We start from the raw sequence: 14,257 nt of genomic DNA, 5'->3' as shown, positions 1-14,257 counted from the left end.
TAGGTGGTCGGGATGTATTCGGTTTTCCTTCTGTGAAAGATTTGATTTTCTTCGGGGATATTTGCATATTGAAAGCTTTCGCTATTTGTTCAAACCTATGCAGTAGTCTTTGTATATTATCTTCGTCTTCTGAGACGATCACTGCGTTATCAGCATAACATGCTATTTTTATTTCTTTGTTTCCCATTCGGTTTCCTCTTCCACATTTTTTAAGCTCACATATTAGATAATTACAATGTTTCAAACATTCAATTGAAACTAGTAAAAACGTATAATCCATTCTATGTTCTAGATTCAATTCCGAGCGATTATTTCCTGTAACATAACCTAAAAAAATAGCTCGACGAAAAGAAATTTCACTCCAATGATGAAATTATTTTCTATTTTGTGAACCCCTGAACAAATATTATTTTTCTCAAGGGGTACAAACATTGGAGAAATATTACCTACTTCAGTACTCGCCCTCGTATATACGGGTATTATTAAATTTTCTGCGTTCTTTCCTTCTTCAGAGTTAATATTATGGAATGTAATAATCTGAGGTGTTAAATGCCCAACAGTAATTTGGGAACATAACCCAGTTAGATAAGGGTTGCAGCTTTTACGTTTCCAGAGATTAGAGTAGGTTTATGCTTAAGAAGTGAAAAAAGAAGTAAAGAAGAGAAAGAAACAGTATAATTAGTTCTAGTGTATTGGATATTTGAATGGAAAAGAACAGAATTAAAATTCTATTCCACTATGGACAAATTTCGGATCATTTCCAGTTAAATAAATTAAATCACATCCTTGTGAAAAAAATTTTTTGCAGATCATTAAAATTAGCGAATAGTTCAATAAAAACTACGAATGTTTGAATAGTAAATATGTAGTAATGTAAAAGCAAGCTTAATATTAGTTATATTAATATAGAAATAATTAGGCAACTCAATATACAATGAAGTAAAGTAGATAGTTTAAGTGATATAATAATACTCGTTACAGAAGTAAGACATCTTTTATTTTGTTCAATTCTATTCCAAGTATAATACTGTATGAATATTCAAATGATAGATACAACTTTATGAATAAATATAAATATTAATATTGAAATGAATAATCGCAATCAATATAAAATAATTATGCAACACAATATACAATAAAGTATTGAAAATAGTTCGGCTGAATTTCAGAAGTAAACAATCTTTTATTTGGATGAATTAAATTCCGAAAGTATATTACTGCACAAATATTTAAATCAATGATACAACTTGATTAATAAATATTTAGAATAATAAAATAAATACTAGTTATACCAATATAAAATAATTATGCAACACAATATATAATAAAGTATTGAAAATAGTTCGGCTGAATTTTGGAAGTAAACAGTCTTTTATTTGGAAAGTATATTAACTATTAAGGTTAGGCTGTGCCATTAACGGAGCCTTTACTTTGTCGCAATTTTCCTACACAAACTACCACTAAGAATAAGGCAGGTGTACTTTTAATTCCCGTTGAAATAGAATAATTTGTGAACGGGAAACGTTCTTTCACATTTCGCTAAAATTGAATAAGTAAATATTGCGCTTTACTGTACTAACTAATTAAATGTGTTACCCACTTTTTTGGTAACATGTTGATTCTATGGGCTTACTCATAATTAGGTAACTCAACTATTATTGGGAATAATTAAAGTACGTGTTAGCATATGTATTGCATAAATGTTTTATTATTAAATTATATCACAATTTCAGTTTTACATTCTTTTTTTTAACTTTGTTTGTTTGTTTGTGAGTGAATCTGCAATTTTATTGGAGTATTTAAATAATAAAGTATTTTATTCAATATTTTGATTAAAAAGCACATTATAACCACAATAATTGATTAAAATAAGCACTATTGCTTGGCTTCATAATATTTGGACTTTTGCCAAATGAAAATCAACCGTTGAAAAGTGATTCGCTAAATTTAAACGAGGCAAAATGGACACCAAGGAATATTAAAGCAACGAACGCCTTGAAAAGGGTATCACCAACGAAAATATAGAAAAAATTCCACTAGATAATGTTGGATAATCGTAAAATGAAGATGATTAATATAGCTGAGATCCTAAAGGTATCAAGGGTACGTGTTGGACATATCGTGAATGAATATTTGGGTAAACGAAAGCTCTATTTAAATTAATTGTCGCACGAGCTCACAATCGATGAAAACCAACAACTAATTCATGGTTGTAGGTAGTGTTTAGAACTCTACAATCATATGTTACGGAGTCTTGATGCACGTGATGAATCGACTATATTAGAAAGTGTAAAACCGTGAACAACGAATATTCCGTAGTGTTATTGAAGCGGTTGAAGAACGAAATCGCGAAAAATCATTTGTAGAAGTAGTAGTTAAAAACCAACGCAAAATTGCATGAATTGGACTTTTAAATTGGTTCCACATCCACCATATTCTCTAGATCTGGGCCTCATAGGCTTTTTCCTCTTCTCGGACCTCAAGAGGATGCTCGCTGGAGAGAAATTTCGGGACGATGTGAAGGTTATCGTCGAAACTGAAACCTATTTTGTCGCTAAATATAAATCGTACTATAAAAATTGTATGATCCCTATAATCGTTGGATCGCCCTCGAAGAAAACTATATTTATCAATAAAATAAAAGGTTTTCTGTTTGCTAACCTACGAATTTTTTTTGTAAATAAATAAATTGAATGTAGATGTCGTATTTAATCTATTTAACGGCCTTATGGTGGTATTACGAAATACTGTTCTAATTTCATTTCTCAAGGGACTTCGTGAACCAACAGACGTCCGTATTTGAATCTGAAACAGGCCGAAATATTTGCAAAACTAATCAGTTGTTCCCGTTTGCGAACTCTAAAGTTGGGATGACGTTCAAAACATTCGCACAAAATATGCATACAAGTTCGATTTGCAAGAACATGATTTTCACATTTGAATTATTCACATATTGTCGAGGGCGTTTCCTAAGTTTGATGAAAAAGTTTTTTCGACCCTTCGTTGCTGGAAGTTTTCTACATTCCAATAGATCATAGAAAAAAAAATCATGGGTATACTAAATCTTGTCATAAAAAAGAAATTTGTAACTTTCCTTTTTTTAAATATATATTCGATCTGATTTTTCAAAAGCGAGCGAACATTCGAAAGATTCATTAATATACAAATCAGACTTCGAAGAAAGAAAACTTTAGTATTAGACAAAAATCAACTTGAGAAAGTTTCTAAATTATAATATAATAAATTCATTATTTTCCCATTTAATTTGTTCTCGATTGTATAAAACGATTATTAAAGAGTGCAAAATAAGCTAATAAACGCCTCATCGTTGCTTGTGACGTCAAATGTGATGTGTTGATTGTATTTGGAACAAAAATCCTGTTTATGTTTGTCTTCCTGAAGCTTCTTTACATTCTGATTATTCTTCAGTGATGTGGGATCGTGCAGATTTTGAGAATTTCACGTATTCAAAAGTAACAAATTTAATATATTTGATAGCACAGATTTTTTACGATAATTTTTTAAAAAATCATGAACAGAACTATTAGCAATTACAGTTTTTTATTGATGTCAATGTTCTTCTTCTTTTTCCTTTTTTCGCGGCAACCTCGTACTTGCGTTCGAGCTGTCAAATATGCTGCGTTCGAGATATTCAACACTAACATTCAGGCATTCTGGCATACACGATGACTGTACATTTTGTATCTAATCAAGATTTTACATCGGATGAGGTTAAAGGAATAAAAGCATTGAAATTATCTTTGCAACAATACAAATAATTCATTCTTGTTTTCTTTCTAAAAAAGTTTTCACGCTCAGCTCCAATACAATACCTATAGAACGAATTTTTTAAACTTTTTCCACCGCATGATGTCAATTGTCACGTCTAGTATTTGTTTACTTCAAGTGTGACAGTTAATTGATAGGTTATAATATCGATATTATAACCTATAAAGTAACTGTCACATTTGAAGTAAACAAATACTGGTCGTAACAATTGACATCATGCGAAGCCCGCGAAAAATAGAAGCGTTCAAAATTAGCCAAATTTGAGAGATACTTTAAACATTTAAGATTATTTTTACTTTAACAACAGAATATTTATTCTTCTATTGAGTTATAGCTATCTAATGAGTGAATGGAAAATTAAAAAAATACCGTATTGATATTATTTCTATTAAAATGTTTCTTAAATCTTAAGATCAGATTTTATGATATCAATATTCAAAAAATAATGTAAATGCCAATAGTTTCGGCACAAAATATTCAACCATTTATTTTTATAACAAGAAACTTTTCTTGTTTGTCATAATTAACAGATTAGTAATAACTTAAGTTAATAACTTAAAATAAATGGCGGGGCTCGTGATCTTCGGCTAGTCGTAATTTTCTGAGTATATCTCTCGTTTTAATATTATAGTTCGGTCAATATAGACATTTAAAATAACAAAAATTCCCGGAAAGCTAAATATTGGGGGGGGGAGCTGGGGTTTACCATTACAAATAAAGTTTTAAAAATCCCCCTATGTGTTATTCGGGGTCAAAGGTCAAAATTTGAGGTTTCTTGTACTTTTCTCAAAAACGGTGAGTTGTATCAAAAAAATTCTCAAACCAAAGTTGTAGATCTTAAAATACTCTACAAAACTTATTGTCATATATTTTTTTAATAGTTACCGTTCCTGAGATATCGCGATTCAAAAGTCACAATTTACATGATATGCACACATTTCACACCACCTGAGAGGTAGTCTACTTGGTATCCCCTGTAGGCCTACTCCACTAACTGTCAAGACAATTTTAGTATAATTTAAAGGAACAATACCCGTCAAGTTCCAGATATTACCTTATTATTGATTATTTGGTTAACTATTCTTTTTATTTCTTTCCAGTCATGTCTTCTTGGATTTCTTCTTCTTCCTCTCCGTTGCTATTGATCTCTTCATTAAAATCACAGGAATCTTCCTCTATTGTACTCAATTGGACGCTTGCACATGAAATAGTGGCAGCGCCAATACATAATAAGTCTTTTCAAAATGATTTTACAATCATTAAATCAAGATAACAAATAAAATTTTCAAGTAACACAATAAATAAGAAGATTCAGTCTATAGTGGACCCACATATTCTTGAGTATCCTTCCTGATACAACTCTAACGACATCGTCCAGTCCTGGAAGCTCTGATTCACGAGACATGGATGCTGTATTATCTGCCTCCAATATTCCAACGAATCTACCTTGTTGGTAATATCATTTTCCCATTTATTTCGAGATTATAGCTACGTTAGGTAATCCAGAACTGCTGCAAAGGCAATTTTCTTGTGGCATACCTATTAAGAAATGGGATGTTGTCAAAGATAATTTTAAGATAAGTTCGGAAAATGGTTCTGTCCAGCAACTATAGAGAAAACTCAAATTTTAAAAGTACTAACTTACGCTTGCAAGCTGCGTCGTATTAGATAATCCATAAAAATTATTGGGGCCGATATATTCCAGATAAAGGACATAATACTTCGATTTAGAAATTGTCCTTTTCCTATCAATAGTTGGGAGCTTCCTGTACACTGAAATAATTTGCATTTAATCCTTTTTTATGACTAAACTGGCCAGCGTCCTTCTCGATCTTCACGTAACACAGTAGGAGGAACATATTGCGCTGGACCTCTGTGCTTTTTAGTCTGATTGTCACTTTCATTCGAATTACTGCTCTTTGTCCACGTTTCCACAAAGTTTCAGCTACATCAAGTCTGAAACTGTCGAAGACATGTCTTTTTCATGGTTTCGTGGTGAACTTTCCACTGTCCGGTATAAAAGCAACGCTTTCGCTTTTGTGTCATCTAATAATATCTAAGATTTTATAGTATCCCATACTGTTAACTAAACCAACACCATTCACTAGTTATTCACTAACTACATTGAAGTATTTCTTATTTTTTTTACATAACGTCGAATCTGGTCCTTGGGCATTTCACCTGCGAAGACAACTTTATTGTCTTTCCAAGCAATATTTGAAAATATGAAATTTGTGTAGGCTCTTTATTTTCGGACTCACCCTTGTAATATTCTGTTCATAACATGTACAAGGCAAACGAATTTGGATTAGAATTGGATGTGGATTGTTCGACGTAGCAGCCCCATACACATTCGTGAATATTTTTTTTATGTTTATCTAACAAACATTGAGCACAACATTATGAAAGCTTATCATTTTGGTAGATCGATAAGTTGGTCGTAAATATTCTATAAACTGCCAGAAGCTAAGATAATATCACGCATTTCATTTCAAACTGAATATAATACGAGCCCCTATTCAATTGGCGCACCTACTAAAATTTTAAATTTCACTCGAAATGTGTTTTGGAAGCGGTTACAAGCTCTTTTTATTTGAAAAATTAGAGGGTAATTCACATTAACGTTGGAAAATATATTTTTAAAAAAGCATTCCCGCTAAAGAAGAGCCACAACTCAAAAAATTCAAATCTTTTTTATCATGAAAATCTATACAAAGACTATTAATGATACGAGAAATCGATTTATCATATCTAGGGATCATTGTCTCAGGAAGGCCAACAGATGTCGAACCATAACTTTATTCGATAGATCTCATCAAGATTTACCTGTGTGTGAAAAGTCATTATGCAAATGCATCATATTTATTAAAAATCAATTAAATTCAATCAGTAGTGCACTGCTACACTTTATCTAGAAAGAACTTCTGAGGTCTTGATTCCTCTAATCGAAAAGAACGTCGCTCCAGGAAGCATAATTCGTACAGATGGATGCCTCAGCAATGAAAGCTGCACTCATGGGTGGGTCAATCACAAACAAAAATTTGTTTCTGATAGCGTGGTTCATACTCAGAGAATTGAGGCTAATTGTAGACCTCTGAGAGCATTCTTCCGCGCCTACCTTCAGAAGATTGGAAGGGCAGAATCATAAAATATGGTGACGAGAATGTCGTGAATCCAAACCAAAAATAGACCCATTTATTTCATTAATAGGAGAAATTTTCGGATGTGAAAGTTATAGATTTGAGTACAATTAAAATGTTTGATTGAAGAAAATTATTTTTTTTTACCTTTATTCCAGTCTTTAACGTAACCTAACTTAATCTAACCTAACATAACCTATCCTAACCTAACCAAAAATTATTAAATAATGCATTTGCATACTTTTTCCACAGAAACTATTCTGCGCATGCATTAATCATAATGACTTTTCACATACAGATAGATCTTGATGAGATCTATCGAACCCAATAATCCTTGGTTCGATATATGTTAACTTTCCTGAGATAATGGCCACTTCCGGTATCTCCGGAAGTAAATGTCGTAATATCAAGAGTTTAATTCTGTCCCGAGATATCTTAAGAAATGTGTAAAAGAATTTAAACTTTTCAATAAACGAATTGCCTCTTGTTTTCGAAGACATACATTTAGCCTTGTTTCTTTGTTAGGTGGGAAAATTACCGGACAACCTTCTTCAACAGATTTCCAAAAGCTGTCAATCAAATTAATCAACAAATCGGCTCAGATATTTTGCAAAAACCAACAGCTCGATGTTTCTGGCTTCGAAACATTTTATCGACCGATTAATTCATCTTCTTTTGTTGAACGTATTCAATGTTAACATCATGTTAGTGATGTTGACAGAAATATTGACAAAGACAAATTATTTCGTCTACCAGTTATTATTCAGAAACTGAGAAATGTGTTGTTTTTTCGTTCTGCTTTTAATCCTATCTGATTTTTTAAATAATTTTATCTGTTATATTAATAAATCCTTTCCTCACCACTGATAATACCTCTATAATCATTTGTATCGATGTTGATTATCTGCCAATGGAATTTAACTCAAGAAATTTGCCGTTATTGATCCGGTTGAGAACAGCTCATCATTATTCCAACGGTATCTATTTTTTAAAGTATTTTTACCGAAATTTGAGCCCCTTACCTCGAAAGGAACATTATTCAAATGAATTTCGGAGGTTTTCAAGATTGGAAAAGTCATTTTTAATGACCCACCAACTGTTTCTACATTAGTATTTTTTTGGAAACTCTGATAAAGTAAAATATGGTGTAGATATGTTTAAATTGAAATTTTCTCGTAAATTTTCATTACATACAAAAAATACCATAAATTACAATATTACCATTACCTTATGGAATGTACAATGCCAAATTTTTTATACGAACTCGTCCATAACATTAGACTGTGAAGCAGAACCTGTTCTGCAATTCTAGAATTTGGCAGACGCGGTTCCTTTGATTTTTGTTTTTATCACAGCGGCGATTTGTGTATATGTTTTTTCAGAACTAATTTCTAAGAGTCTTTTTATTTATTTGTTTGTTTATTTTGTGAACGGAACGAAAAAGAAATCAACCGTTGAATTTTCATAAATTATATAAGGTAGTTAAGTCTAGTGTAGATATTTAAATAAATTAGATAAGTGGGAGTATTAATAAATTCACTTCACTGATAGAAATGGTTTAAAAAATAAGAAAAACAGTACATATATACATCGTCAAAACAAAACAAATTCAATTAACCTTGAATCTGTAAAAATTTGTATAAAAAATCAATATCAGTGAGTAAATTATTCACAATCAAATATTAGTATCACAATACAAGTCTTTTAAAGCGTAGAAAGCTCTTGGAAAGATTTGATAGATTTCAATTGGCAAATGATTGTTCATTTTTTTCGCATAGTACAGTATTGAGCCGTTAACTAATTCTGAACGTGGAGTAGATAGATAATTATCGTGCTAAATGGGTAGTTGTGCAATGTCCTTTCTAAAATAAAAGAAACTTGCTTACGGATTAGACAAATGAATTTAAATATAAATAAGGAAGGAAGAGTCAATATTTTGGACCTTTTGAGGACGTCCTACTGTTTGGACTAAGTGAATATCTAATAGCTCTCTGTGTACTGTGTCGTACCATACATACCCCTGAAAGGGATGACAGGAATTTCACAGATTCAACCACGTCAATGGTCGTATTGTTTAGTACAAAGGGCTGCAACGTATATTTATGTGACAAAACTAAAGGTTTAGAAACGTTGAGACACAGAAGATTATAACTGCACCATTATCTAAGGGTGATTATGTTTGAAATGAAATTTTTTCAAAGGTAATCGAATGAGATTCTTTATAAGTTTATTTATTTGGACTACGGTGATCTGGGGTATGATGTAGCTTCGTTGCTAGTATACTTTATTGATTTGTTAATTTTATCGTGAATTTTCCGATCAATTTTAGTCTTCTATAATAATATTACACACAAAAAATACAATAAATTACAATATAACCTAATAAAATGTTCAATGCCAAAATTTTTATACGAACTCGTCCATAACATAAGTTGTGAAGCCGAACCTGTCCGGTTATAAAGCATTTCTGAAATTTGGTGCAAAAGTCTGAAACGAATTTCTATGTGACAAACCTAATGGTTTAGAAACGTTGAGACACAGAAGATTATAACTGCACCATGATTTAAGGGTGAATAGGTCACTAGATATGGTTCTAACAAGAGTTATGATAGACGTGGATAAACAGAAGTAACAAAATGGAGCCTTGTATTGAACCTTCTATTGGCTTGCAAGAAGACACCTTTATATCAACTTTTACAAGCTTACATCTGACTTAAACCATGCGAGAGGTGTTAGTACCTGAAATCTTAGTACTGCAACATTTTTTTACCAATCTTTCTGTGATCTTAGATAACATGTGAAGGATTGAAATCGGGCAATCTCCTCCTCTATGCAAAGGTATAATTATTGCCGTCTTAAGGCAATCTGGCAGACTCGAAACCATTTTTAATGTCCATCAGTTCCAGATGAGGATTATTATTAAGGTTATCAGGTGAGGTAGAGATTGTGCTTTACGAAGAAGCTTTCTTAGATCATTCACAATAGACCCTGTTTTTTTCCGCAATATTACATTAAAGTATAGTCTTTCATGTGATAGTATATTGTGCAATACGAGTGTGGAAGTTTGTGATAACACACGAGGGAGAAAAGTACTTTTCCCACATGCTGCACACTATACTTTTTCTACAACTGCATAAATTGAAAGAATAAAAGTAATAGAACTTGATGTTTATTTTTATGATTAGTAAAAACAAAATAATACTCAAGTATCTTCTTAACTGTTGAATAATATTATTTGATAATGTAGTTGATTGTGGACCGAGTGGTTTTTCAATGGAGTTGTCGGTTTTATTAGCAACGTTAATTTCATTTTAATAGACTCTTCGATGTATCCTCCTGTCACGGTACAGAATTGCCATCCTCCATGGCGTTTTAACGTTAATATGTCCCCTCCTGCATTTACCATAATAGACTAGTTGATAAAATTTGGTTATTAGTTTAAAACTATAGCTTAGCATGTATTTCACCCGAAAAATATATTATTTTAACAAAAATGGGTTTTTTACGTTAGTATTTTGAGTTTTTAGAAATGAATTTCAAATTGACCGCGAAAAAGGCCAAGACTGTCATGGCGTCTTGAATGATGTCACACCTCGCGTGTGTTTTTCAATAAATAATGAATTCCTCGTATTATAAATACTGTATAATGCCCCAATGTGAAAGAAAGTGGTTAAAAATGGCAAGGAGACAAGATGCTCTTACTTTATCAACTAATTCCACAAATAATTTCTGTGAAGATCATTTTGATGTAAATATCAAACAAACCTTGATGTATCTATTTATAAATGTACAAAATCTACCATAAAATACCACACATAACATATAAAACGTGACTTAAGTTAAAGTTATTGGAATTTTGTATTCGCTAACCTTAAAATCAGTTAAGTATTTTCATTCCACGGTGGGTAAATGCGATTCTCTGATTGGTAACTGCTAATTAAATAAAACTTTGTTTGTTCTTCACTTTTAACACTCCAGATTTCCGATGAACAAAAGTAGGTGTTCATTGCAAAAAATTTGTCAAGCATAACGGCGTCAATTTTGGGCAAATTACTGCAGTTTGCTCTGTTCAATCCGGATTCCATGGCAAATTATACCTGTCTTTTAAGATTAAACTAATAACGAACTTTATTAATTTAACAATAATTGCTGAAAACTCGAAATAACCTGATCACTTTATACGAAAATGACAGTTACAATATAGCGTTTCGCGAGGTGTGACGTCACGCTTATCTGATTGGTTTTTAATGTCACGCGATTAAACGCCTCATTTTGTCGATTTTATTTTATAAAAATATTATTAATCTTCTGTTATTTTTGAGGAAAAGTTGTTTTTTTATTCACTAATTATCATGGTTAATCATTAGAAACTCAAAACCGATTTATTTTTCTAATTTTAAAAAAATTGCATTTGTCTTAGCCGTACTACCGAATTTGTAAATACCAACTACCTGTTTAGTACATTTAGTACATGTTTAGTATATTTTTAAAGTAAAGCTGAATTTAAACCTCTAAATTATCGATTCTTGATTTCCACAATTCCTCTCTACGACATGCCCTGCTACGTTTATAGCTACTGCTGTCTGGAAATAAAAAAAAAACAGAATGACCTCGGGACTACTGAATTCGAGGCGGTCACACCGTCCACTGCACCATTGACCATTGATTTAAATGTCTAAAAATATCGATCTACCATAATTTGAAATAGAATTTAATGATTATATAATTATTTTCATCTACTGAAAAACCCACTAATTAGAAAAATCTATGTTAATCCCTCTAAATAAATTTACCTTTATTAGTAGATAATCCTTGTCTGGAGCTTCGTTTAAAAATCTCTGCAATTGGTCTGCTGTCAATATGTTTGATTTTTTAGGGACTTTCTTTTCAAAAATGAACGTAATTTCTGACAGTACTTCGCAAAATTGAATATTGTGACCAAAGTGTAAACGGTGTAGCTTTCGACAACTCTTCAAAGTATACTTTTCATTGTCATTTTTATCAAACCACGAATGAAAACTAAGTTTTCGTCGATATTTGTTGATTCTCCATAAATGTTTATGGTGTGGACAAAGTGCCGTGGGAAATAATATTTCTCTCAGTGTGAGCAATGTGTGGTTTTTTATAGCAGTTGTAGAAAAATAAAATTTCAAAAAAATATCTCCATATCCAAACGTCTATGCTTTAAAAACGAACTACATATTGTTGTATCAACTATTCCGTACTTCTTTTTATATACTAAAGCATTCATTTCATATTGAGACAAAATTCCTTTCCAGTAGTTTTAAAATTCCATGTATACAACAACTCACCCATTACTAGATCACGTAAAATAAAACCAGATCGATCAAACAATAAGGTGCGCACTGTATAGAACGCTTCCGGTAATGTCAATAGTTTTATCTCTAACGAATTTTAAGCAGTTCAATACTCTTTATCTTTCCGAAGTACTAGTTACCAATACGTAGCATATAATTCCAAAGTAGTACGAAAAATTCGTGGAAAGTTAAGTGCACAATCCAGTTTTGACATAAAACTAATACAACGTCATCTGTCATTTTTATTGTGACATTTCTTTTAAAACGTACCGCGCATATAAATATGCTGAATTTCTTTATAACAACAGAAAGAGATAGGCGGGAAGCAGCTTCAATAGAAAGAAGAAGAGCAAGAGAAGAAGAGAGGAAGAAGAGACTGTTCAATCCTCGCATTAGACTAATCGGTATAGATGCCGCGGCACTTAAACAACAAGTCGAAGAAAAACGACAAAGAGATGCAGAAAATAAAAATGTCGATAAGATATTCCTGGACCAACTAAAAAAAGCCGACGAGGTAGCCCTTATTTTGGAAAGAAAAGAGAAAGAAGAACGCGCGAAGATTCAACAAGAGATAAATAACTTCAGGAAAAATTATCAGAAACCGGAGGATAGGAGAGAGTTTGATTTAAACGATCCGGAATTTAAAAAGAAGCAGCTTCCTTGTAGAACTCACGATGACGATCCTAGATTGGGAATTTCGGCAGCGCAAAAATTTGAAGGGGAAGATTTGGCTTCCGATCAACGCAGGAAATTACAGAATGAAGAAGTGAAATCTTGGTTAGAGCAACAGATGAGAGAGAGAGCGAATGCCGACAAAGAACAAAGAGTAGCTGAGGATGCTTATAAAGCAGCGGTCATAGCAAGAGATCAAAGAGCGATAGAATTAGATATGTTAGAGAAGGAATGTAGGAAAAAAATTCTAGAATCTGCGATGAAGTTCAACAGAGCGCTAGCAGATGAAAAACTATGCGAAAAACAGAAAGCGGAAAAGGAAAATACGGAAGACAATTGGGCTGATATTTGTAATTTCCTCAATAGTGATTTAATGACTGAAAATCCGGATGTTGCCGTGAGTAATGTTCCGGGAAAGAAAATCGCTAATGCTTATAAAGGTTTGACCGCCGCTGAACAAATGGCGTTCCGAAAAGAGCAGCTACAGCAAATCGAAGAGATGAAACAGAGAAAAGAGCTAGAGTTGCGGAGAAGCAGAGAAATGGACGCTTATTTTGATGGTACTCAACAAACTATTTATATGCTGGATCAAGAAATGCTACTTAAAGAAAAAGAAAGGAAGAAAAAATTGGCTGAAGAAAATTTGAGATTAGCAGAAGAGCAGAAGAGTCGTAGGAGATTTTTAGATAAAGTGGTTTATTCCAATATCCCTTCCGATGAATTTTATGACCAATTCAATAGGACTGTACGATGAAATGTATGTATATGAATTATTTTATATTATACAAGGTTCTATAACTATATTGTTTCATTTTTTTTTTTTTCGAAATTGGGTATTGGTGAGTGTGCTTATTAAAAAAAAAACAACTAATGAAATTTTTATTCAACATATTACGCTTCATTTGATATTATAAAGTTGTACGTGTTTAGGGTAAGTAGATAACGCTGGAAATGTTTCCTTTTACAAATATATCGTTATCAGCTTTGCTAAACATAACATCTAAACCTTTGTTCATTTTACCACTCTCCAGAATCGGAATGCATCGAATTTGGAAACTAATATTGAGAAAGTTCGTTGAATATTGAATAAAAAAATGTTTTTGTAGGTTATAAAACTTCTTCTAGTAATTAGCTGACCAAAAAGAAATCTGTTATTGAAATTTTTAACTCTAGGCTGGTACGAGGACGAAAGTGACGTTTACGATTTACCTCGTCACGTCAACGTTACCTCTTTTTAACATACTCCGTATTTCAATTCTTCGATGCTGCGGTCAGACGTGACGATAAGGATAGTACGACGCAGAACGTACCAGCCTAGACCATCTACTGGCTTCCATC

The 14,257-nt window shown here is 32.2% G+C and overlaps 2 protein-coding genes across 4 annotated transcripts in view; one reads left to right on the top strand and one right to left on the bottom strand.

The window, feature by feature from the left end:
* The window catches only part of LOC130449129 (1-phosphatidylinositol 4,5-bisphosphate phosphodiesterase epsilon-1-like), a 337,095-nt gene that overhangs the window by 167,692 nt on the left and 155,146 nt on the right, over positions 1–14,257 (bottom strand). The gene's annotated exons all lie outside the window — the stretch shown is intronic.
* LOC130449131 (RIB43A-like with coiled-coils protein 2) lies at positions 12,531–13,673 on the top strand. Its single transcript, XM_056786822.1, has one exon. The coding sequence runs from the start codon at positions 12,531–12,533 to the stop codon at positions 13,671–13,673; it is 1,143 nt and encodes a 380-aa protein (XP_056642800.1).

The sequence above is a fragment of the Diorhabda sublineata genome, chromosome 9 (genome assembly GCF_026230105.1).
Source record: "Diorhabda sublineata isolate icDioSubl1.1 chromosome 9, icDioSubl1.1, whole genome shotgun sequence".
Lineage (NCBI taxonomy): Eukaryota > Metazoa > Arthropoda > Insecta > Coleoptera > Chrysomelidae > Diorhabda > Diorhabda sublineata.
The sequence above is the reverse complement of the archived record's forward strand: the minus strand, read 5'-3'. Positions and strand labels throughout refer to the sequence as shown.